The 25603-nt window shown below is 44.6% G+C and overlaps 1 protein-coding gene across 1 annotated transcript in view; it reads left to right on the forward strand.

The window, feature by feature from the left end:
• Positions 1 to 25603, forward strand: part of LOC8052330 (N-sulphoglucosamine sulphohydrolase) — a 158382-nt gene that overhangs the window by 131656 nt on the left and 1123 nt on the right. Inside the window, exon 6 of the mRNA XM_040212533.2 lies at positions 4370 to 4693. Coding sequence (XP_040068467.1) covers positions 4370 to 4693 — 324 coding nt within the window. The remainder of the gene's footprint in view (positions 1 to 4369; positions 4694 to 25603) is intronic.

Consider the following 25603-nt stretch of genomic DNA (forward strand, 5'->3'; position numbering starts at 1 on the left):
TCATACGTAAAACTCAGACCTTTACCGCTTCTGGAGAAAACACTCAGGATTGTATCTATTAAGTCTTCTGTTTGTTCTTCTTGGAGGATAATAAGAAAGTCATCAACGTACCTGAAGACTTTTATAATAGACATAGTGCTCAAAAGCGGTGCGAGGATCATGTCTACGCCTCCCAGAAAGATGTCGCTTAAGATGGGAGCAACACATGACCCAATGCACACTCCAGACCGCTGTAGGTATGAAGAATCTTGCCATTTTACAAACAAGGCTTTCAGATAAAAGTCTAGTAGCTCCATGAAGCTTTCCGTTGAAGTACCACTCGAATTCTGAAACTTGATTTCTCCTGATTGTTCAATAGTTGATTTGACTAAAGCCAGGAGAGCATCCTGTGGAATGGAGTAATACAGGTCCACCACGTCTACGCTGAAGGCTCCTCTCTTCTGATTGGTGTCACTCTTCAAAAAATCAATTACCTCCTCGGAGTTGTGTATGAGGAACGGGTCAACTATGTTGAGGCTAGAGAGGTGAGTCTGGAGATAGAGGGCGATCTGTTTCTGCCAAGTTAGTATTCCTTCTCCTGTAAGGAAGACTTTAGACCTAGGCCCTAAATTTTCCGTGGAACCCACCTTACAGCCACCCGCTTTACTAACCTTGGCAAGGAAGGTAGCCTTCAAAGTACCAGAAGCAGATCGTCCCCGATGCATCTCAGAATGTGTGAACGTCATCACAAGCTCCATCAAGAAAGGAAGACAGCCCATTCAAGTCAGACCCGTGGTCAGATATTTAGGGCAAAACTCCCAGAAACTTCTGCTCTCAGATAAAGAAGGAGGCTTTGTCGTCATGCCCGAGGGTATGTACAATGAAAAGGCTAACGCTGCTGTAATGAAAAATTTCAAGCCTGTAGACATAGTACTGAAAAAGATCAAGGAAAGAGCATATGCCACCTGTCAAAAGCTAAGTCTCAATCAGCTGGCGGTAAAAATAAAGAAAGCTGAGGGCTTGCACCTGGATATATTTTTTAGTGCAAAAACCCACAAAGATGCATGTCCCTTCAGGGCCATTGTATCAGAAAGGGGTACTTGGCAGAAACAGATCGCCCTCTATCTCCAGACTCACCTCTCTAGCCTCAACATAGTTGACCCGTTCCTCATACACAACTCCGAGGAGGTAATTGATTTTTTGAAGAGTGACACCAATCAGAAGAGAGGAGCCTTCAGCGTAGACGTGGTGGACCTGTATTACTCCATTCCACAGGATGCTCTCCTGGCTTTAGTCAAATCAACTATTGAACAATCAGGAGAAATCAAGTTTCAGAATTCGAGTGGTACTTCAACGGAAAGCTTCATGGAGCTACTAGACTTTTATCTGAAAGCCTTGTTTGTAAAATGGCAAGATTCTTCATACCTACAGCGGTCTGGAGTGTGCATTGGGTCATGTGTTGCTCCCATCTTAAGCGACATCTTTCTGGGAGGCGTAGACATGATCCTCGCACCGCTTTTGAGCACTATGTCTATTATAAAAGTCTTCAGGTACGTTGATGACTTTCTTATTATCCTCCAAGAAGAACAAACAGAAGACTTAATAGATACAATCCTGAGTGTTTTCTCCAGAAGCGGTAAAGGTCTGAGTTTTACGTATGAACAACCTATTCTAAATGTGCTGCAGTTCCTGGACCTATCTATAAAAATCTCAGATCACCACATTTGTTGGTCCTACCTACCACGCTCCAAAAAAGAAATTCTTAATTACCAATCTGCCCATTCAAAATTAATAAAAAGAGGGATAGCCAGTTCGTGCATGTATTCAGCTTTGAAAAAATCCTGTCACCACACCATCGAACAGAGTTTCAGCACTCAAGTAAACAAACTCTCAAGATCCGGCTTTCCATCAGCCATGTTAAGTGAAGTTGCGGGCACTCTGATACAAACCTGTAAAGGATCGACCAAAAGAAAAAAGAGCAAAGACCTTACCAATATCCGACCACTAGTTATACCATACATCCACAAGACGTCGCACAACTTAAAAAATGTTGCCAATAGATACAACGTGCCCATGGTGTTTTCAGCCCCAAACAAACTGGGTAGAATTTGCACGCTTGTGGACAAGAACAATGACAGCAGGGCTTGCTGCATGAAAAACCACAAGGTGCACTTTGTGTCTTGCATTCTACAAGTGGTTTACCATCTTCCTCTGTCCTGCGGGAAAACCTATGTCGGACAGACTGGGCGTTGCCTCAACGACCGCTTGAGGGAACATAAACAGTCTCTTCAAACCACCACTGGAAGCCACCTAGCCATCCACTGCAGAACCTGTGGATGTGATCCAGATTTTTGTGCAACAACTGTTCTAGCTTCCCATAAAGAAAAAACAACAAGAGAAATAGTGGAAGCCTTTTGGATAAGAAAGCTCGAATCCAAATGTGTGAGCCAGCCATCATTAACACTACAAGACAGCGAGTATGAGTTTATGGGGGCAGCTGCGCACAAATAGGTGTATGGTCAAGGCTTCGGAGTGCCGGCACTGGACATGCCTAGGACTTTGAGAGATTGATTTTCATTTTATTTTGTTTTCCTTTTCAGCTATAATTATTTTAGGTGTAATTTTATTTAATTTATTAGCTTTTTCACATCTTTCTCTTTTCCGATATATGTTCATGTGTGTAGTTTTCTTCCTTCTCCTTTTCATAGTAAATCGTCAGTTGCGAGTCAGCGCTTGCCTGTTCTGTCTTCCTTTTCTGTCCCCCTCCTTGTGCGCTGTTTAATTATGTATGGGAGGAATGGATTTTCAAAATAATTTTGAGTGTTATTTTAAAGTCTGTAACTCCCCTGTTTTAAGACGTAAAAATACTTTTGAAACCATCGTGACGTCTTCCATGAAATTATTTCTTTTTAAATATTTTTAAGTCTCAAATGTAAAACTAAATTAAAAGTGGCGGAAAATATGCTTTGATTGTAGTCTGCGTCGCAGTTCAACACGCTTTTTCTGACAACAAATCCCGTGCAGTCGACTGCAGTGAAAAATGATCAAAGTACAACTCAGCTGTCAGGGCGCACGTAACGTTTGTTTGGTTGTGCTAAACATTACAGATTGCGGCACCGTTGCTTATCGTGATTTATTCCACGTTATTTATTCAGACGAAGAAGCTGAATCTTGTTTAATAAAAATTTCAGCCTACTGGGCGGCATTCGCTTCTCGGAAAATGCGTGTTTTGTATATCTGCGACGTACACTGTAACTAATTTTTTTGCTCGGTGCGTCGGAACCTGTTCCACCGTTCACGAAACACCAAGGAGGTCATGTTTGCATTCGCAACGCTTTATTTAGCATCCCGATTGCTTCGTAGCCAACACAGACTCGTTATAGCACACCAAAAATCAAAATCTAAACTCAACAACGAAGAAGCAAAGCGATATTTTGCAACCAGCCAGTCGAAGACGTGCTCGCACGCGTGGAGGCTTAAAATCGTTCCAAACTCCGTGTAGTATACGCACTTCCATTTGTTACGTGCAGGAAAGATCCAGTTCACCTTTGTTCTGGGTTTGAAATTTGAAGTGAGACGCGTGCCGAAATGACGTGCGAGAGCTCAGGGCATCGCCGCCGGAAGTGTCACGTCCCAAAGAATCGGATGCTAAGTAGGACCCAGAACTTAGGCACGCGACGCAGCGACAAATGTCAAAACAACGCTTGCAACGCTGTAGGAAACACTGTCAGAAACCAAACAGAACTAAACAGTGTCCACTGTGACGGATGCATTGGCGGGATACGTCAAAATAATAAAGTCACCATTTGGTTACGGAAGTGACGTCATGGACGTCAAAATTGAAATAGTCACTGCCGATTGATCGCTCCTCCACCCCCAAAGCGCATCCTGCTTGGGTGGTGCCTGGTGGACAACAGAAGGTGTTCGGGAGTTTATCGCTGACCTCACGAACTCGAAGTACTGTATGTCCTCTCAGGACTGGACGAATGTTATGGGAATAATACGAAATAGTGTTTCGCATCACAGGTTCGCAAACGATATGAAAGTGTATCTTGTGGCCATGTCTGAATAAATAAATCTAGTTCGGCAAATTGAATTCACATACATTTCGTTTTGTACTGCCAATAGGTGCTTTACTTTTTTGCGGGTGTAATGGGATTTCTACTATTTTGCTGTTGTTTTCTGCCGATGTTTCTTTTTTTGCTCTTTCATATTTATATTTTTATGGCCTGCCGATGTAATGCATCAGCGCGACTGGTCCTCGTGAAGCAGAATGTACCTGTCTTTTTTTCTTTCACGCGGGACATTTGTGTCATAAATGTAAACAAAAACATACAAATAAGTAAAAAATATGATATATTTACTTTTTCTTTTCTTTCTGTCTTTCCAGAGATCGGATGCCATGGTGAGCCTTCTGGACGTCACGCCGACTGTCCTGGACTGGTTCGGCATTCAGCCACCCGACTACGACATCTTCGGCAAGCCCGTGATCTTAACGGGGGCCTCTGTCCTACCGCTGGTCGGAGCTGATGGCGGCGGCGAGGGGGCCTCCGGCGAAGAACGAGCCGTCTTCGCAAGCCACAACCTTCACGAAGCAACCATGTATTATCCCATGAGGGCCGTCAGGAGCCGGGGCTTCAAGCTCATCCATAACCTTGGATTCAAGATGCCGTTTCCGATCGACCAGGACTTTTATGTGTCACCCACCTTTCAGGTATCTTCTACGCTTCGTTCTTTCTTTAAACGTGTGGTTATGCGTCAACAGCCGTCTCTGGCGTACGCCGTTCTGTTGCGTTGTTTCTGCCGGTACGACACGCGCCCAGACGCTTCACTTTACCCGAATATGGTTTCTGTGCCCACCGAGTGCCATATTCGGTGCCGACTTGTTTGTAAATGTTATTTTGTCTTGTCTATGTTAGAGTTCCTAAATGAGTATACGCTTAGAGCATCGGCACTCCGTTCCCCGATACTCTTCTGCAGGCGCCACCAATTTGGCACTTGTGGAGAGCAGACGCCACTGTCGATCGTCGTGATTAAAAAAGCGACTTCCTCGGCATCAGATTTGGTGTTAGAAAGCTCGTGTAATATTGCTTTTCTCTGTCGCGAACTCCTTAGATATTTGTGGAGGAAGCAAAAGCGCTTCGTGTGATTTCATATAAGGCTTCAGATAGCTCGGAACCATGATTTAAAGTCACAAGATGGGTAAGTGCCGTTACTCCGAAGCGTAGCTGATTTAGTGGCACTAGTCTGTACATAACGTGCTGGTTTATATGCATGAATAGCCTGCTCGCCGTGTTGTACATGTTCCTCCGAAACAGTTACGAAAACTCGTTCCTCGTTCCTCTTCAATCTCGGAACGAGTTCCAGTTGCAGGTCCCAGTGGTTCGAAAATAACGCGTTCTCGTTACGTTTGTTAGATTGGAGCGTGTCGTTACTTTAACATTTCGTTTGCGTATTTTAATGAGACGTTGATGCGGATAATCCGTGGATAAAATAAACGGAGCGAGGAACAATATCCACATGGAACTGTACATGTCGTTTCCTCACGATCACGGTTGTTCCAGTTCTTTGTTTGCGACTATCACTCCGACAGTTCCCCACCCCTCGAAGTCGGAGGTTAAAATAGTAGTTTGTTATAAAGAGCCCGACTGCCTATGAAATTTGTGTAAAACTGCAGATATATTGATTCAAAATACGTTTATTTGTGTATGGCGGATACGACCGTCCCTCTTGCCCAGGGGCATGAGAGCAGAAGGGGTGGGGAATGCAAATTAATAGACAAAAAAAAAGAAAAAATACCAAAAAATACCAGGCGTTCTTATTTCACCGATGCATGGTGGCGGTGTTTCTACGTTTCTCCTAAAAGGAACGCGTTCTACGAAAGTCACTTCTTGGAACGGCGTTCCGTACAACACTACTTGCTCGTGACATCCTCCCATTATGCTAGGGCTCCTCTTTACTTTTTCTCGCCGAGGAAAAAAGATGCGGCGAGGAATGTGTGCTACAAGAGGTTTGCGCTCAACAGCAAGGTCGCCACAAAAGCAACGTTACTATCGTCTTCTCTCCAGCGTTCCGTCTGCTTCCTCCTCCCCGGCCTTCCTTTCCCTCTCCCTACCTTCTTGAGTTGCGACGGACTATAGATTAGCTCAGTTACGCAACTGCCCATAAACGCTGCTCGCACGAGCACCCCTCTCCCCTCACGGCTCGCATCCCTTCATTTTACGCGACACCGTTTCTTGGGGAACGGATGCTATGGTAACTGCAGCGTATTCTATGGAATACTTAGGTTTCGAAGCACAGCCCATCTAGATGGCGTTTCATCATACTCTTTGGAGCACGGTTTTGAAACGAAAATCTAGATGACTCTTCAAACGACGAGAGGCGAACTGGAGGGAGTGAGGGGAGGTACTTCCCTCCGCGGGGAGTTCCGCGATTGAGGTAATCTAGTAACGTTACTCAAAGATAGCGGAAGTGGCATCGATGCAAGTCATGCATAGATATGTCAAGACCTATCGGCCGGCAAATGAATTTAACATCCTGCACGGCTCTGCGCAGACACTGGGGATAAGCAAATGTCCGTTTCACGGATCACGTGACCTCAAAACTTGATTACGCTCAATCCTCTCAGCGAAGAAAGTCTCCGACGTGTGAACACACCATAAAACGCATCTGCGATTAGTTGGTTTACGGTCATATACAGGAGCGTATTTAAAGGAAAGGGAATAAGAGGGGGGGGGGGGGGAGGGTACAAATACTCCAAAACAACATTTTTATAAAAAAACAAGAAATCTTTAGATTTTGGTGAAATGGCAATTAAAGGGGTACGAAAACAAAGGTTGTGGCGGCTAGCTCTCTACCTCTCGCTTCAAAATCGGCCAGCGAAAAGCGCTATGCGTATCGCGCTCGTGACGTCAGGGGCCTCTGTACGGCCAAGCGTACTGTAGTAGCGAGCATTGCCGCTTGGTGGCGTCAACGCGTGACAATCCCGCCTAATAGTAATATCTGAGGGCTGTATGGCCTATAATAGCCTATTTATACCTCGCCCGTAACGTCACTCGTGGTCATGCCGGTATTTAATGCGCCACGAGCGTTCGTTTCGCCCTGTTAGATTCACACCGCAGCTGGAGGGAACCTGTAAGTAGAAATAGCCGCCAGTATCTAGCAATGGCGGCATCTGGAAGCTATTTATAGATACGGTGTTCACTGGGTACCGTACTTGAGAACGTTATTCACAGCGCCTCGCAGCGGTCCCCGCAGCCTTCTCAGATCAAGTACCTAACGTCTGCAAAGAACGGCGATCTTGATGGTGTGGAATGCACGTTGCGGAAGCACTGTGGAAGCTTTAAAGAGATGCTGAATCCAAATTTGTATTGCACAAAATAAGGCAGCAGAAGCGTTGAACGGAACGCTACTAACTTCAATACATCGCTCATACATAGATATCTCAAACAGATGGCTGTAGTTTAGGAAAAGAAGGGCGCGATCAAGCGAGGAATGGGACGTCACGATTCTCTTCGAACAGTTGAGAATGAGGGAAGCGGCCTCGCTTCTCTCCTCCTCGCTTTGGTCACCTGTTGAGGGGGGGGGGGGGGGGGGGGTTGAAGCGAAGAGAAGGGGGAGTGAGAATCGCGACGTCACATGTCTCGTCGGCCTCGTTGGCCGTGTTCGATCGCGCACTTCTTTTCCAAAAATACGGTACGAGTGATGTTTTTGGCTGTTGCAGGCCCGCCTATCCTCCCAGCCTTGTTTTGTGAGCTACGAGTTCCGGTTCAGCGTCCCTTTAACATATACAACCTAGTAAGTGTTCTCCGCCAAATCACATCCAGGACTAAGTCACTCCACGAGCGAGCCATACTGCCACGAACTGGCGACCCTTGCCGACGTTCGTGAATTTGACAGAGTTTCTACAAAATAGGGCACCAAGCTCGTTGGATAAGGAATCAGGCCAAAAGTAGGTCATGGAGTGGCTGTATCTCCTCTATCAGCAGCTACGTCCCAGCAAAGGAAGTGTGAGACCGACTGCACAAGGTCAAAGGCATATACCGTTGCTTTGCTGTTTTTGTTTCCTCTGTAAGCTCACTGCAGGCAAATATGCTAGGCGCACATTTTGCAGCGGTTTCTAACTCCTCCCACTATTCTCCAGCGTTTATGAAGTATAAATCAGATGCAGAAAAAAACGAAGGTTCAGCTTTCCTGGAGTAGCCTCTGCACAGTATAAACAACCGTTTACAATGGCTGAGCTTTAAATGGCTCTCGAAGTCCGAAAGCGTCCATCTACCGGTCCTGATCGAATATATTATGAGGTGATCTGGCATTTATCGGAGGAATCACACACAGCCCTCCTTACATAAGTTAGTGGTCTGTGGAACGATGCTCCCTTCCCCGCCGAATGGAAGCAGGCAGAAATGATTCTGCTGCTGAAGCCTGGCGAACTACCTTCACTTCCTTCAAGTTAGTCCGGTTGCACTGATTAGTTTCTCGGGGAAAACATATGAAAGGTTGATTACAAAGCGCCTCGTTTATTTCCCTCAGTAACACAATATTTTGAATGCAATTCAGTGTGACTGTCAATCAGGACGCTCCATAATAGACCATTTAGTTCAGCTGGAGACTGTTGCACGTGAATCGTTTGTGAATAGGCAGCGTTGGATATCGGTCTTTTTTAACTTAGAAAAGGCTTACGATACCACTTGGAGACATGGCATCCTGCGTGACCTGTTTATGTATAGAGTGCGCGGCAGATTGCTTCACTAAATAGAAAACTTTCTCAGTGGGTGTTTCTTCCGTGGGCTTTAAGAATGACTAAATGGACTAATGAGAATGAATTTAAGTTCTCTGCAAAAAAAAAAAAAAAGTATCTGTTCCCTTTTTTTTTTGCGGCGGTGGCTATGATTAGACCCCACTCTCATGTTAAATGGATCGAGATGCCATCGAAGTTAGAGCCCAACATAGGTTTCTGTGAGTGATGTTTCACAGCGAGCTTAGTTTTGTCTCCCATCTCCAATGGCTATAGCAGAAATGTAGGCAGTCATTGAACATTTTTAAAGTACTTTCACATAAATCTTGGGGTTCTGATAAGAGGTGCCTACTTCGTTTGTACCTCTCACTTGTATGGTCGCGCCTAGGTTATGGTTCTGTTGTGTTTGCATCTTCTCAGTCGTCTGTCTTAAAATTTGCTTGACCCTGTGCATCACCTTGGGTTGAGTCTAGCAACCGGTGTTATTAAAACATCTCACGTTTTAAACTTATATAAGAACTCAAATTAAATGTCACTTAAAAAGCGGCAGTTACTAAGTCGGGTTAATGCTTACAGGGTGTTACTGTAACCCAATCATCCAGCCCAAAATGGCATTCGAGAGTCTACGTTTTGTGAGAACCCCCGTCTCTCCCGTAACCTGACTCGTGAGGGTGTGAATTTTCCCAAAAAGTGCATGTTATACTGCCTCATGGGATATAAAACCTATAGCTTGTGATTAATGTTTTACAAAATTTAATAATTTTTCTACAACAATTCGTAGATCTTAAAAAAATACAAATATTACTGGGCGTTTTCAGATAAGATCGAACAACCATGTCCGGTGACCATCTTTCATTTTGATGAAAAAAAAAATTTTCCTGGCTGCATGCCTAGAAAAATAAAACTAATCCTTGTTTTCGAAAAAAAATTTCGTCTTTCCGAAAAACATTTGTAAGCACCCTCTCATTCACGTGCATGTTTTGCGTATCGCGCGATGGTTGACGTTTTGGGCGGCTTCCCCCCAAAAAACTTTTCTGGTTAGGGGTAAGAAATATTTACTGACAAATTAGGCCTAGGAAGGATTGACAGAAAGTAATAATCACCGAGTATTAGGGTCGTTATTTTGCGAAAAAAAAAATCGCAAACACGACACATTGCGCAATAATGCTCTGGATTAAAGATTTTTTTCTCCGTATCTACAAAAGCTAACGTCTTCAAACTTTACCATTGTGTTGCCCTGTATATAGTTCATCTTTGCATAAAATATTGTTGTCCTGGTTAGCGGGAGAAATTTACAGGAATTGCTCACACAGGGGCATTTCTCAAATATGCATTATTTCGAAAAACGTTAAAAAAAGGCCATCTTTAATATTCTTTAAACTCTCTGACATTAATGTTTATATTATGTACAAACGGAGTCTGAAAAAACAAAATACAATATTTTTGTGACTTTTAAGTTATAAAGCGAGAAATATGGCCAAATTGACGCTAACGCGGTTGCCAGAAATGGGGCGTGCACATACCGGTTTTTCACAATTTTATTATTATGAAAAAGCGTAAAAATGCCATGGGGTGGTCAGGAAAATACACATTGACAGCACAGAGGTGGACGGTAGTTTTGAAGGGAAAATTCGTAATACATTTTTATACAACCGACCCAAAAATGCCCGTGGGCCGGAGCGATCGAGGTGTGCCACCCTGTGACATGCTTCGCAGTGCCTGTTCCAAGAGTCGGCGTGTAGCGCCTCCGTCTACGCGACGTAAAGGAAGCCACCGGAGCGACTTTGCAAGCAGATCAGCCTACAACCTTGGCGGTAACATAGTATGGGAGGTAGATTGTTTGTAACTTAATTTATATGACAGCGGTCTGGAGAAAAGTGAAATCCAATTTGGGTCAGCTAGCAGTGGCGGAACGCGATAATGACCTAATCATCCGCGTTCCGCCGCTGCTAGCTTTGCGCCTGCTTCACGAGTAGTAACTTTGGCACGCCCCCGAGTTTCCCACAAGCTTCAAGTCGTTCTAAAAAAAGTTGATTTAGTGGTTTTCGATAACGCTCTCTGAGTTTCTGATTTGAACCATATGACTATTTTCACAAATTAAAAAGTTAGTCACCGAATTTTAATTAATTAGCCGACTTATCGCAAAGATTAGCCACCCACATAATGTCCCCATTGGCGTATAACTCACCTTCACCAACCGTATTTGTGCATCGTTTACGTATTTGTTGTAATAAATCTGTTTCGAATAAAAAAATATCATCCGGTATATGGACAGTCGTGGCTTGTCTTCAGGTTGATCAATATAGTCATCTAGGGTGATCGGAAGGTATTTGATTACATACACACAAACGCGCAAAAATCAAGAGTAGTTTTTAAATGAAAAGTTTTCCAGGATTGAAAAATGTTCCCATTTCCATCATAAACATCTTACGCAACTCGCACTCCTGTCAATCTCCTAGCACGTTGAATGAAGTAGCGCTCCAAGAGTTCTTCAAAAGGAGAACAGCTACCGACACACCAAAACACGTCAGCGTAAACTGCGCTACCTTGTGTAAATTAGCAGACTCCGGTATAGGCTGGATTATGTGCTTTTCATAGCGAACCAAATACTTTGCGTTGCTCATGTGAAGCCAATCAGTTTCAAACATTCTTATAGCGAGTTCGTTTCACACGCACTGGCACCGTTCGAGTTCTCTCCCAGAATGCATCGCACTCGCAGAGTGTTGCACGGAGAACTGGACTAAACGAACTCTCCAAATGCACCGAGTGCAGAAGACTGATGCTGCCGCGATCTATGTTGTAGAAAAAGTACCGACCTCAAACCGAAACTAGCGCCTTTCTGTTCGGAGTGATGGGTGGGGATGCGAGAGTGCAGCCACTACCAACGTTTATCTACAAACGTTGAACGATGCAACCTGTAATTTATAGTTGCGATGACTTCAAGCAACTCGGCTGCCGTAGAGATAGTTACCGACGGCGTAAACTTCGGCACCCAGCTGTCTATGAAGCAGCTGGTTGCGATCTTTCAATTCTTATAACCGTTTACACTGAAGAAAACTGATGATGCTGTCCGAGTAGAAGCTTGGTCCGTTTTAGCATGGTATTATGCGTGAACCACTGAAAGGGTACGGCTTAAAACTAGTCTGTTGGAATATCCAGCAAAACTTTTCGTGGGACTTGTTTTGATATTGATCGTCATTACAAGTGGTTTAGATATTAGCCTTGGTGAGGACGTGGAGAACGAGAGCTTTCTCGAACAAAATATGACGGGGCAAGTTAGTTGACGTAGGAAAACGTCAAACATGATGATGTTGCCCAAGCTTCGGGTAAAGTCCCTATGTTTAGCTTTCTCTGATGCTTATTGGGCAGTCAGAGGTTTCTGCTGGAGGAGTTTTGTCGACAAGTGTTAAATTTTTCACCCGCACATGGATGGTGATAAACATCTCGGAAGCCGCTGATGCGTTTGTTCTGAGAATTTCTTGACACACTGGTATATTTCAGCGTCTGGACGGCAACAGAGCGACTTAACACCTGCAAATAAAGCACGGGATGTTAATTGCTTCCTTCATGAAATAGCAGACACTCACAATTCAAGCTCGCGTTTGATTCCGTTGCCCGCGGGACGCGATTTCTATCAGAAAATCTACCTTTTTTTCCTTTCGGTTCCGCGACACATCGTAGCAGATAAACCCTCGTCGCCTGCTCCCGCTCCTCGTCGGCCTCGCCGGAGCGAGGCATGACGGGATTGCATGAGAGTGCAACCACTCGTGGAGTGCCTGCCGAAACGAACTCGCTTTACGCCGCGAGTGGGCACGCGTGGACACGAGTGCCGTGAAACGAACTCGCTATTAGAGAAAGCGACCGAAAAGCTAACCTCAGATTGTAGTGTTTCCAAAAATTCACAGCAGCTTACGCTACTATACTTTGTTTCAGCTTCGGTCCGAGCGCGGCCGATGTTATGTGCCAAAAGTTCAATCAAACAGCGCAAAAAGCGCACCGTCATGGCGTGCTCTCAGCGCTTGATAGGACTAGCCGGCGGAGGAACGCGCACACAGAGACGGCGAATGCCGTCTGGTCCTATAAACTGCAGAGAGCACGCCATGACGTTGTGTCTCTTTCACTGTTTGATTGGCCCTTCGGCTCATAACATTGGCCGCGCTTGAACCGAAGTTGAAACGAAGTATAGTATCGGCTCTTTCGACACGGTGACCCCGAGATGTATCATCTTCAATGAACACTCCGTCTGCCTCCGTATGACACAAAATCAGGACTTGCTTGTAGCGCATTTCATGCATTCAAAAACATTCGTCTTAACGCTCTCTTTCGTATGCGAACCAACGGACTTTTTAACTTTATTCAGCAGAACAGTTCCGTTTGTACTAATTACTATGATTATCATGTAGGCATGCGTGTTCTCAGTTACACATGGTAGAATTGCGTTGGCGTCTCGAGCCGTTTCCAGTTTAATCGGATCGTCGACAATGTATTCTGGTGTGCGAGCAATCAGCCACGAAATGACTTGACCTCTGAAGTACACGGAAAGTGAGAAGCTGCCTAAAACCCAAGCTAGGATGACAAAGCTGCGACTGGTACAGCAACAAACAGTTGCTGGCATGTTGCAAGAGGTAGAGTAGAAAGCCGCAACGAGAAAGAGCATGATGTCGTTGGCCACGGTCATGCCTGACGTGGTGGGGTCCAGTAGATCAGCCACAAGAAACACGACAAAGCAAAATACGAGACATAGCGTCAAGAAGTACAGCGACAGCTTTGACTCTTCGAAAATGTACCAGACATTGACAGGCTTGGTCACAGATTTCTTCACGTAAAACGTGACGGCCTTCAAATCCGTGACAAGCGATACATCAAGATGTGAGATATACTCGATCTTCACTGGTCCTAAATACATATGGACATCGTTTTTTTTAGCGAGGTAGTGCTGCAGATAATCTCTGGGTGAGAACAATGTCTTCATAGTGTTGCATTGAGCCGCGTCAAACCCTCTAGTAAACTTCTGCTCATGGGATTGTTGCAAGCGGAGCGTTTGAGAGACGTCACGAGCGGCAATCTGCAGCCTATCGCTACTCTCTTTCCCGAGAAGGAAAGGAGACTCCGCGGGCTGTTCTTCTCACGATCGTATTTCGAAAAGTTATTGGTTTTTTGGATGTGCGCACTCACCACACCAATTAACACCCTTGGTTGCAGTTCCAGATTTCCCCAAACGTGGCAAGACGCCGCTTACCCCTGGGCCCTGACTAGATAAAGGCGTGTTGCGGAAGCTTGGCACGCATCGAAGTGCCCTAACACAATTAATTTCGTAGAGTACCAGAAGCTGCAAAACTCTGCTACCGCGTCGATGCAGTCTTCTGGGGTTTTATGGTGACGATACATCATAAGAAGTGTTCGGACACCACGTACTTTGATCTGTTCGAAGAGAGAACTTACATTACGGTGCACCAGCGTGTCCCTTTCACGGCAACGCTCCTCTGCCACTTAATGTCGCCAGGGTCCCAAGCTCCCCCACAGCAGACAAAGGACACATCGTTTCCGGCATGGGTCCAATTCAGGAGAAAGGAGTTGATATCTTAAATTGACCCGCTGCAGCAGGTTGCCGCCACCAGGGATATGGAGCTCGCTACAGAAATCAGTTCAAACTGTCTTCTTGGAGACTCGGGCATCATACCAGTTCTTGAATCTGCTTCTGTAACACTCTGTAGCGTGCGAAGAGCTGTTATCCAAGGCTTATGTCTTACCGGCATTCTGTTTTCTACTGCGTCCTTTTTGTAGTCTACTGAGCGCTACGTGCGACCGATCCGACCTCAATTCATGATTAAATAACAGCAAGCCCAAGACGATGCAGGCATAAGTTGTTGCCTTGTTGGTTGCTATGGCATCGCATTGTAATACAGCGATAAAACACTCCTCACTGGTTGGTCGGAGGGAAAATGATGCCATAGCGTGACATTTAGACGCAAAAACGTTTTAGGTGCTTGATTTTTTGTTGTATCTCAAGACTTAAAAATGAAATACTAAAAATACAAGGCTTGGTCGCTTTTTAAAAAAAGTTGAATATGCCTGTATACAAGAAAAAAATTGTTTTCATCTTCATGTAAGGTAAAATGACTGAATTGAAAATTTAGCTCGGTGGGAACGCGTGAAATGTAGCGTTCTCAGCCGTGCATGGCGTGGTGGTGCGAATAGGCAGAGTTTTATGTTGGACAGATATGTTTCAACATTTAAGGTGTCTTGATATAGTGCGCATTACGGTGCCTTTTTTTCATTTTCATTTTATTTTGAGGGTTACATCTCTTGCAATTCAGTCTTCATAGGAAGGAATGCACAGTCAATTTCCACGACACCTCCTTAGTGTATAAACCTGAAACGGGTAACGTATTGATTGGTTTAGAGTCTAAATGGGTGCTGAATATTATAAAAGGTATTGCTAATTTTTTTTGTTGTTGTTGTTGTAACGTTTCCATGAAAATGAACACAAATGAAAAAAAAAAGGAAACTTCGTTTCGTAGTATAAAGGCACCGCCGTTAGGTGTCTACGCGATGTATCCGAACTTCTGGTAGACAAACTTAAATATATACCAGTTTGCCTATCGAGGCCTTTTCTTAATTTTGGGTTTATATCCCCCCTCCCGCACACACACACACACACACACACAAAAATAAAGTTTCAAACTTCAGCGAACAACGCGAATTTCTTTGACACAAACATTACTTAATATATATTTTACCCTTTGATAGGTGATGTTAGTTTAAACAAGACAAATTATTCTCGCACATTCAAAAATTAGCAGCATCGTATTTGAGTAAACGCAGCTCAGTTTTGTCTGAAGTCAGCAGTAAACCTACTAGCAGGTTCTCTAGGGGCTTCATGGCCGCTGTCACATTGTTGAGTTGTGACAAAAACTGAAGTACTACTTGTTCTAGAAAATTCCTAGGGTGACGCTTATTTTATCGTTGACAAATACATACATACACTTTTCAATAGTGTGCATGGGCGCAGCTATAACCGACCTTTAATTTCTCTTTCCTCTTATTTCGTACGCTCCATTTCCCCCATGTGGTCGCGAGACAAGTTATTGATTTTCATACCCAACCGTGTTATGTCCAAGAGCTGTCTTGGGGTTACTTCGTTATTACCCATTTCAGTGACTAGGCACCTCGGTAAGGTAACAGAAAGTCAGTTATTTTGAGTCAAATCCGATTCTCGATAAAGTGGTCTAATAAACCATTCTGCCTAAGGCCTTTTTGTGAATCCCGGAGAAAAGCTCACCGGAGATAAGCTCACCGGAGAAAAGCTCACCGCGAAACCGGCGGATGCGGAGAAAAGCTCAACGATTTTTTTTTCTTTTTATATGGAGGCTGTTGGATCATGCGTAACATATATACATTTATTTTCATTAAAATTTGACAGCTTTGTAATAAAGAAAAGGTAATTTTTTGCAGTATTGGTAAGCTTATTGGGTATATTGCTCCCAAATTAATAATTGCGGGGCGAATGTCTCCTGCGGCTTACTCTCTAGGGCAACGAAAGTTTAACTGAAAACTTTATGAACTTGACGAAGAGGAAAAAGTTCCAAAATTTAATAATGTCTGCCTAAAACCTAAAAATAAAAACTGAATGCCGGAAATCCGAAAGTGCATGTCCAACAACACGGTGCCTTAAATTCTCTTTGAAGCTTTTGTTAACCTTTGAAAAGAGGATAAAACAGTCAGTAGGATATCGAGGCTTCTTTCTTCCACGGACATGCACGTTTTCTAGCCGTTCTTGCTGGTGTTTCGACACGTTGCCTTTGTGTGATAGTGACCTTCTACGGTGCTGCCCATGACCTTCCGAGCTGCACACTGGCACCGTTGTCACTCGTGACCTATATAAGATGTAGTCTTCTGTAAGTTAGCGAATAGGGCGAGTTGGTAAACGTTATACAGGATGAAAACTGCTGAAACGACGACGACGGGGTGAAGACAACGAACACGACAGGACGAAGCTATTCTCGCAACGAAAGTTTTGTTAATTAAATTAACAGAAAGAAAGCAGCGTAGCCGACATTGTATTGTATTGTATTGCACTTTTATTGCACAGTGCCGCCCGGTGTGCAGGTATTCAGGGAAAAGCATGCGCCCATACACGTTTTGTGCCCCTAACACCGACCAGGCGGCACTATAAATTGAGACTAGAAAAAATAGAAAAAAAAAATTGATTACATCAGTTAACACCTACTTACCTATTAGGCACTACACAATATTTGGAGCTGACGCGGTTCACCACACCGCTATTCATATTATCTCGCAAAGAGAAATCTGTTTATTTTACAGAGCTACCGACGGCGCACTGTCATTTGTCAATAAATGGTCGTCTTCTTTACCGGTGTATGATGTTCTGACTTTATACTTGCGGCTTCATTAATATACAAAATGGGTGATTACTAATTTCTAAAGAATTAGTAAATATGCCCAATGAACTTCAAGAATATTACAAAAAAAGAGATATTTTTAATGAAGTGACGAATGCGAATTGTGCTAAATTGCCACGTTTGACGCAGAATCCGTTAAGTTTAAAAAATCGGTGAGCTTTTCTCCGCATCTGCCGGTTTTGCGGTGAGCTTTTCTCTAGTGAGCTTATCTCCGGTGAGCTTTTCTCCGGTGAGCTTTCCTCCGCCGCCCCCTTCTTGTATAGACTCGGGCGACATACCTGTTCTCGGGTCTGATTCTATAAGAAAGACTCTGCATAGCGAACCAAGAACTGTGATCCAAAGCTTGAGACTTACTGGCTTTTTGTTTCCTTCGACGCCCTTGCTGAGGTTCACTGAACGCTATGTGTAATCAATCCGACCTCAATCCAGATGAGATAACAGCAAGGCCGAGAATACGAAAGCATTGTTTGTTGCCTTGTTTGTCGCTATGGCATGATTTTGTGATTTAGCGATAAAAGCATTCCTGGCCGGTTGGGCGAAGTGCAAATGATCTAATAGCGTGATACCTTGACGGAGAAAATATTTAGGTACCCTTTTTTTGAATTTATATCAAAATCTAGAGGTGAAATATTAAAAACTTGAACGCTTGGTTGGTTAAAAAAAGTTAATATACACGATTGCATAGAAGGGGAACTCGTTTTCATCTTAATATAAAAAAGATATAAATTAATTAAAATTTAGGCTCAGTGGAAACACGTGAAATGTGTCGTTTTCGGCTGTCCGTGGTTTGGAAGTACGAATAGGCAGGCGTGCGCTACCAAAAACGTTGCACAATGGGCAATAGCTCGTTTTCCCTTAATTATTTTATATATTCTATTAAGATAATTAGTAATGTTAGACGCTCAAGTTTGACGTTGCATTTTGAGAATGCGGCGACTCCAAGCTTACACTGCGTTTTACATCCACCATTAGACTTACCGGTAGCAACCAGATGTAAGCAGCCAGAATCACAACCCGTGATGTGTTTTCGCGCTTCTCTTGCGTTTCTTGAAGTGTCCGCAATCAGTGCTGTGAAATAAAATGAAGGGAGATGCTCAGTGTTGCCCTGGATTTTGTTGTGGCCGGGCTAGAGAGACGCGTTCTTTATGGCCTGCGCTCTCGCCTAGAAGCAATGGAATTTTGTCTAGCCGGGGTTTGGTGCGACCATGTTACCCTGCCCAATGCTGCCTGAAGCACCCTGAACAAGTGTTCCCCGACCACAGTGACTTAAAATGTGTGCCAATGTACTCATCATAAGTAACTGTAGTGCGCCGATTGAAATATTGTTTGGCTAAACGCGTGTTGATCAAAACTCGCATCTTTTGGAGCAGAAGAGGAAGAGGTGTACCGCATAAATCTATGTAAGCAAGCGGCCCCACGACGTGTGGGTCGATATGTTCTGGTAACTACTCCAAATCAGACCCTGAACAAAGAAGCCAACACTGTGAGATTGGGGTTCCCTTTCAGAAGGAGTTAAAACGCTGTAGTAAGGGTAGGGTTTGTAGAATTCGGGCCCGTCCCTAGCCTGAGAGGGGACCACAAAACCAATATCGAGATCAGGGTTTTACCGTGGCGCTCTACCGGTCGTCCAGACCAAGGTATTCTTTGTTCCCCACTCGCGCTTCTGTCGCCCGAGCTACTACTTCGTTCTTCTTTTGCTCCCCCCCCCCCCCTCTCCACCCTCCCCCCTCTTTATTTATTCCGCGGCATTGGGCATGATGATGACGATGTAATCATGAAGAGGAGACGGAGCTCTGTTGGTATGTACTCTGCTACAGGTTCTCGTGGGTGCCGCTCCAAACAGGTAAGGCCTACAAAACGGCTCTGGAACTTCCCGTCATGCAATACCTCTTTCGATGCGTTCCTTATATGTTTATGGTAGGTTGGCGGCCCACTCGATTTTTCTTTCGTTGTTCACAGCATTCCAGGTGGACACATGGGTGGTTATTCGGGGTGTCCGGAATCGTGGTCTATGTAACCTACGGGGTGGACCCGGTGGAGGACCTTTGCGCGCGGGGTCGCCACATTCGAGAAGGTTCCGTGGGGTACCATGACTATAGGTTAGCGTCTTACCCATGGGGATACCGTACCAGTGCCAGGCGCGCTGGCACGGGACGGTCGCGCTTTTACCGAGCTCCTTGAGAGCAACCACGGAGCGTCCGCGCTGGCTGGGACTGGCCGGTCAAAAGGGGAATACAGGATGATCCTCTCGGCTCTCTCTTCTGGCGGGAGACTTGCTACCATCGTATTCCTGCACGGTGACCCGAGGGCCAAGCCCTACAAGATCGGCGACCTCGCAAGCGCCCTGGATGCAGCAGTAGGAATGCAGAACGTCGCAGCCCTCGGCGCTTTCCAGCTGAACCACGTGTGGGTGTTTACGCTTCATGATGTGTAGACACGAGAACGGCTGACATCTCTCGGGGAGCTGACGGTGAAAGAGAAAGGTTGCGTCGTGGTGGACCCCAACGTGACGGAGGCATCGCTTCGAGAGCACTGACTACCGACCCACGTGGACGATGCGGTGGTTAGCGGCACTTTGTATTCTTTTGGGAGGATCAAGGAGATCCGTCGAGAGATGTGGCGCGCGCCGAGCGGTGAGAACGAGATCGAAACTTCCACCAGGATGATCTCACTTTCGCTTCGTGACGGGCTGACTAAGGATGAGCTGCCACACCAGGCGAGTTTCCGGCTATCCGGTACTTGTTTCAGTGGCAGGCCGACCGCCTCTGGGCCTACGCTGCAAGCATGCTGGGTCATATGTGCCGCCAGTGTAAGGCTCCATGGTGTCGTCTGTGCCGTGAGGTCGGACACGCGGAAGAGGACTGCGTCCCCACCTACGCAACCAAGACAAGACGGCACCACCACTGCAAACATTCCACAGATAGACCACGAAGAGACTGAGGAGGTAAACGAGCAAAACCTGACGTGTAAGGCTTCGTTGGGTGCTGTGGCTGCGATCGAGATGGTGGAGCCACTTTTTCAAGAAAAACCGGCAAAAGTAGTACAAAAGGAACCAAGCCAACGGTCTGTGCTGACAGAGACGGCCGCTTCGACGCAGTCAGCGACGGCCGTTTCGCCAGCGGAGGCAGCCGCTCTACTGGTTAACCCCAAGCACGGGTGCCAGGGAGACGAGGGCACCCATCTACGTCTCTCAGTGCTTACTTTGTTATGAGTGTATGTTTCCTCAAGTAGTGTATGTCAAGTTAGAATCGAGATCATATACCCCTTTATCATGAACAAAAACCCGTATTTACAGCCAAATAAAGTAGAAAAAAAAAAACAAATTCAGCGCCCCTCCAAATTTTTTTTTTTGCTTTTTCACTTAAACAATTAATCAGCGCGGAACAAATTCGATCAGTTTAGTATGTTTTCAGAAGAGTTTGAATTACCTTTGGGTCTACTTACGTTAACTGAAACTTGGCGTCGTTCTGGCGAGCCTATCGATCATTTGGGTGGATACACTGTTTATGTATGTGCGGTAAAGAGGTCTCAGAATTTTCGCGAATGGTGTGAGTTTTATTTGTGGGTTTTGGAACTCACCAAATTTTATTACTATTTTGTGTCAATGACTACCAACACTTATTTTTTTTTTCTTTGTGAGTTTACGATATTGTTAGCGCAGTCAAGACGCAGTTATTATGATTCAGGTTCTTTTAAACGCTTGAATGAACTGCGCGATAAAAAGCAATTTTCTCTGTTTCATTTAAATGCTCAACGTTTAAGAAATAAACACGAAGGTGTTGACATGTTACTAGATCAGCTAAACCATAATTTTGATATTTTAGCTTCTACTGAAACTTCATTTTCAAACAACTACGTTGTCGTTATCTTCGCGGGTTTTGAGTGCACGTCAATATCCCGAGACAATATGAAAGGACGAGGTGTGGCGCTGTACGTACGGAAACACATAGATTTACATGACATATCAGAATACTCTATAATTAGGGTTCGGAGTTTTCGGTTTAAACCGATAAAAACCGATAAAAGTACGCCGAATACATTTTTAGAAATTCAGTTTTAACCGAAAAAGGTCAGTTTGTAGGTTCGCCATTTTCGACTTAAACCAATAAAAACCGTTAAATGTATGTCGAATTCATTTTCTAAAATTCAGTTTTACCGGAAAAGGCCACTTTGACCTTCCAGTCGTACCGCAGAGCCGTGGCGAAAACGTGGAACGACAGTGCCGACCGAAAGTTTTCGAATGTATGGGATACACGAATGGCGATGATGACGTTATGGTTCAATGTGCGCATCATCGATCGGAACGTGAAGTCCGAAATGCCCCATGACTTCGCCATGTACGAGCCTGTTTTCGAACTCGTTGTAAGGAAGATTGGATGCAAGCTCTGCATGTTGTGTTGTGCTTCAAAACGTCGCACCGTGTCTCTTTTGGAGGTCACGACTGGTTGATTGGCCGATTTTCGCTCGGGCAGCGCTTCATCTCCTCAGCCCGTCAGTGTCCAGTGTTAGCGTTGAGAGGGCATTCTCGAAGCTCAGGGTCATATTAACAAAAAAGAAAAAGTGCGGATCAACGAAGAAAACCTGGGAAGGTACATGTGTGTGTACTATAATAAGATCACGTAATCCCGATGTACAGAAGGTGACGTTCCATGTGTTTTAAGCATAGGGTTCATATCTGACTTGTTTATACTTCCGTCTTTTTTTGTTGTTTCTTTTACAGTTGCGCACATTTTCCAAATAAAGTGTTGATTTCTTTTTCAATGTATCTGTGCAGTTATTCTTTGAGTGATCGCAATATCAAAGCTACAGCGATCGTCTGATCCGGTGTCCGTTAGTGTTTATTTTAATTTACCGGAAGAAGCCGATAAACTTTTTTGGGCATAAATATACACCGAAAAAAAACATAAAAAAACGAAGATTGAATTCTAAAATAAACACCGAAAAAAGTACGCCAAATTTTGAAATAATAGAAACCGAAAACGCGGAACCCTATCTATAATTAACCCGCATTATGAGTCTCTCATGGTAACGTGTGCGGGTACCATATTTGTGGTTGTGTATTAGCCCCGAGAGCGAACACAAGCGTCGCTACGGTCGCCGCGCCCTGATTGGGTGAAGTGTACCGTGACGTCAGGGGGAGGACTCCGCTCCGCGATCTCGCATCGGCTCGCTTCCCAGCACCGGTTTCCTGGTTTGGCGTTGTGTGCCGCAAGCTCTTCGAGGAGCTGGACTTCGGTTACCCGGTGTACAAGACGTTGAGTTAGGACGATATCGACGTGCTTCTGTACATTTTATAAGCCCGCTTGTCCCTTTTACCTTTAAAATTGGGTTACGAATCCCGAAAGCTATCGGCGGAGGCGATTCTGCCGATGAACCTCCCCGTCCGTCCACACGACACAAGGCAATCTTGCGAGGGGTCGGTGAAGCGGTGGCGTAAGTGTTTCAGACGCTGGAATTCTGTTCCTTGCATGTTCATGATTTATGACGATATTACATCCCGCTTTCAAGGCATTTGAAGATGCATTTATATGATGGGCCTTTGGGTGGTCGGCAAATTAGCTCGCGACGCCGACTCTGCGCTGCCACTCTGCATGCGCTGGTTCGCAGATGTTTTAAAGGCCCTGCGTCTGATGATCTTTCACTTGCTCGTGGAACAGGGTCGTTTTACATAAATGTAGCTTCCTTGTGAATTAATTACTGTAAACGACTAAATTTCGCGAAAAATACGTCCCGCGAACAATCCGGCCAATATGTGAACGCTACGGAAGCTACAATCGATTCGCCAAAAAATTAGAACCCACGAATAATTTCAAATCTTCAGCTTTGGCCCGATTCGCGAATATTTGAGCCCGCGAAAATTAAGTCGTTAACAGTATATAGTTTATACACGTATGCAGGCATATTTCTTAGGAGATGCACAATTACTGGAAATTAGTTTGTATGGTAGCAGCAAAAACGGCCGAATTGCCCCCAGTGGCCTGTATGATATGTATTGAACTGCCCAAAATATGCACAGCAATAGTGCCGTAATTTGGAATGTTTATACTTTTTCCTGACACTCTTTATTTCAGCCTTGAGTATTCGGAAAATACACCGTTTAGTCTGAATTGTCATTTCCGAATTAAAAGAGACACTGCTGCAGGTCCCCAAAAGCTTCCTCAGCCTCCAAACTGTCCCTACAGCTGGACTCGCTGACAACAGAGGAAAACAGGAGTAAAAGCAAGCATTCGAACGTCTGTCCAGTGGTATAGACGCAGCACTAGTAGCAGAAAATGTGGATCATGTGAAGGGCGACAGTCTGCGTGAGAAAAGCTTCGGGTATTTTAGCTTCAGGACAATACGATTTAAGTAAAATCTCAATTTTAGGGCTTAAGGAACTAATAACGAGCTAGACATCTTCGCTTACGCTTGTTATACATTACTTGAGGGTTGATATAAACAAGCCCACAGATACCTTCCCTGTAGTCCATTGAAATACTATGCGAATCCAGCAAAGGTGAAATGCGAGAAATGTATATAATAAATGTTCCTTGTTTTTTTACTTTGCCCCTGCACTTGGGCTGTCTTACTTGTGATTTTCTCCCCATGGCCCAGACTGTATTTAGCATGTTGCTCGAGCAGCATGCAGCTTTTCTGCTTCGGCGATCTGGTTTAAAAACAGAGATACAACAAAAAAAGTATACATGACCTGCCAATTCATTCAGGCCATCAGCAGCATTTATTGTGCGAGATGTAAATCTATAGTGGTGCTCCAGCAATTGTGGCCATATTTCTTTATTTTCCTATGCCAGCTGTGATTCCTGCATTGCCTTCCCTGTCAACCTTGCGTAAAATGTTGGTTGAAGTTTCGCCTGTAGCTACAGGCCATACCTCAATAAAGGCACATATAGAAATTTACACTTCCTGCGAAAAACACGCCCAAAAAAATTGAATAGAAACGAGCGCTCCGACAGCGAGCGTCGTCACAGCCTCCACAGGGCGAGCGGGACGAGTCGGGGAAAAATTCTCTCCTCGCCGTGACGTCACCACGGTTCGCCGTAAGGGGGCGCCACGCGAACTTCTCGGGGCTATATTCGGGTACAGTGGCCACGTTTTTAGAATTCCTTTAAAATATGCTGGAGTGGTGCGCGCACGTCGGTAAACGTGCTATCGTTTTTGGTGACTTTAATACAGATGTATTATAAACAGATCCAGCCAAACAAAGGCTTCGATCTTAATTTTTTTTTTGTATTCTTTTGGTCATGAAAATTTAATTCCTGTCTCTACCAGGGTGAGAAAATGTCTCAGACCTTGCTTGACCTGTGCTTTACGAACTATCAAGTGAATGAGCTAGAGGCGGGTATTCTGCTGTCGAATCTTAGTGACCATTTGCCCATTTCTTGTTTTTTTACACCCTATTCAACACAACAAGAAGAACCCACAAACCATGCACCCATATGTATAGAGTAATTAATGATGAAAACATTATGTTGTTTCAAAGTTTAGTCGAGGAGGAGAACTGGAGCTTCGTTGTTCGGTTGGATGATCCCATTGCAGCACACAACCTCTTTTAACAAGAATCAAGGAATTTTATCATCAAGCATTTCCAATGGTGCCATTAAAAAGGAGCAGGAAATCAAGAAAGGCTTAGATTAATGCCGCACTTCTAAAAAGAATAAGACAACGAGACAAGCTATTCGCCCTTTTTATAAAAACAACACATCCGGATTGTCTAGCTGAATTTAAAAAAAATAATAATAAACTGGGCATTGATAATAAACGAGCACGAAATGTGTATCCTGAAAGTAAGTTCGCAGATATGTATAATAACCCGAGAAAAGTGTGGAACAAATGTAAACAACCTACCTTCTAAAAACGAAAGAAAATGTATTTCTGAGCTTATAATTGAAGGCATGTGCAGTACAAGGGCTAAGCTTGCTGATAAATTGAATGCCCACTTTTGATGTTCGGTGCTTCCACTGGCAATGTCATTAGCACTTATGATTGCGAATCTTGCATGAGACCAGGTATTGAAAGATCAATAGTTTTGTTTCCTACTACCGGTTCTGCCACTGGCAATGTCATTAGCCGGCACGTAGCCGGGATTTTGTTTCCGGGGGGGGGGGGGGGGGGGGGGGGGCGCCCATGACAAATTGCTGTATGAAGAGGAGGGGGGAGAGGAGGCCCTAGCCAAATGGAAGATTTCGGGAACGGGGGGGGGGGGGGGAAGCGCGAATTTTTTTTTTTTTTTTTGTTAATTTGGTTTTAACTTTTTTTAACATAAGGTTCTTACGGGACACACCGACGGCGGATTGCAAAAATATTTGTAGTGCGAAATATTTTCTATAAATGCTCACTTCCACGGATAAAAAAAGGTGCGGCACCCTTTTTTTGTTTTAGTGCCTATTCGATTGTTATGTTGACATAAGTGAATGCACCCCACGGGAAAACGCGCGGAAGTTCGAACATTGGCTTTGGCAAAACC

This window comes from Ixodes scapularis, unplaced genomic scaffold (assembly GCF_016920785.2).
Source record: "Ixodes scapularis isolate PalLabHiFi unplaced genomic scaffold, ASM1692078v2 PGA_scaffold6__148_contigs__length_123643588, whole genome shotgun sequence".
Lineage (NCBI taxonomy): Eukaryota > Metazoa > Arthropoda > Arachnida > Ixodida > Ixodidae > Ixodes > Ixodes scapularis.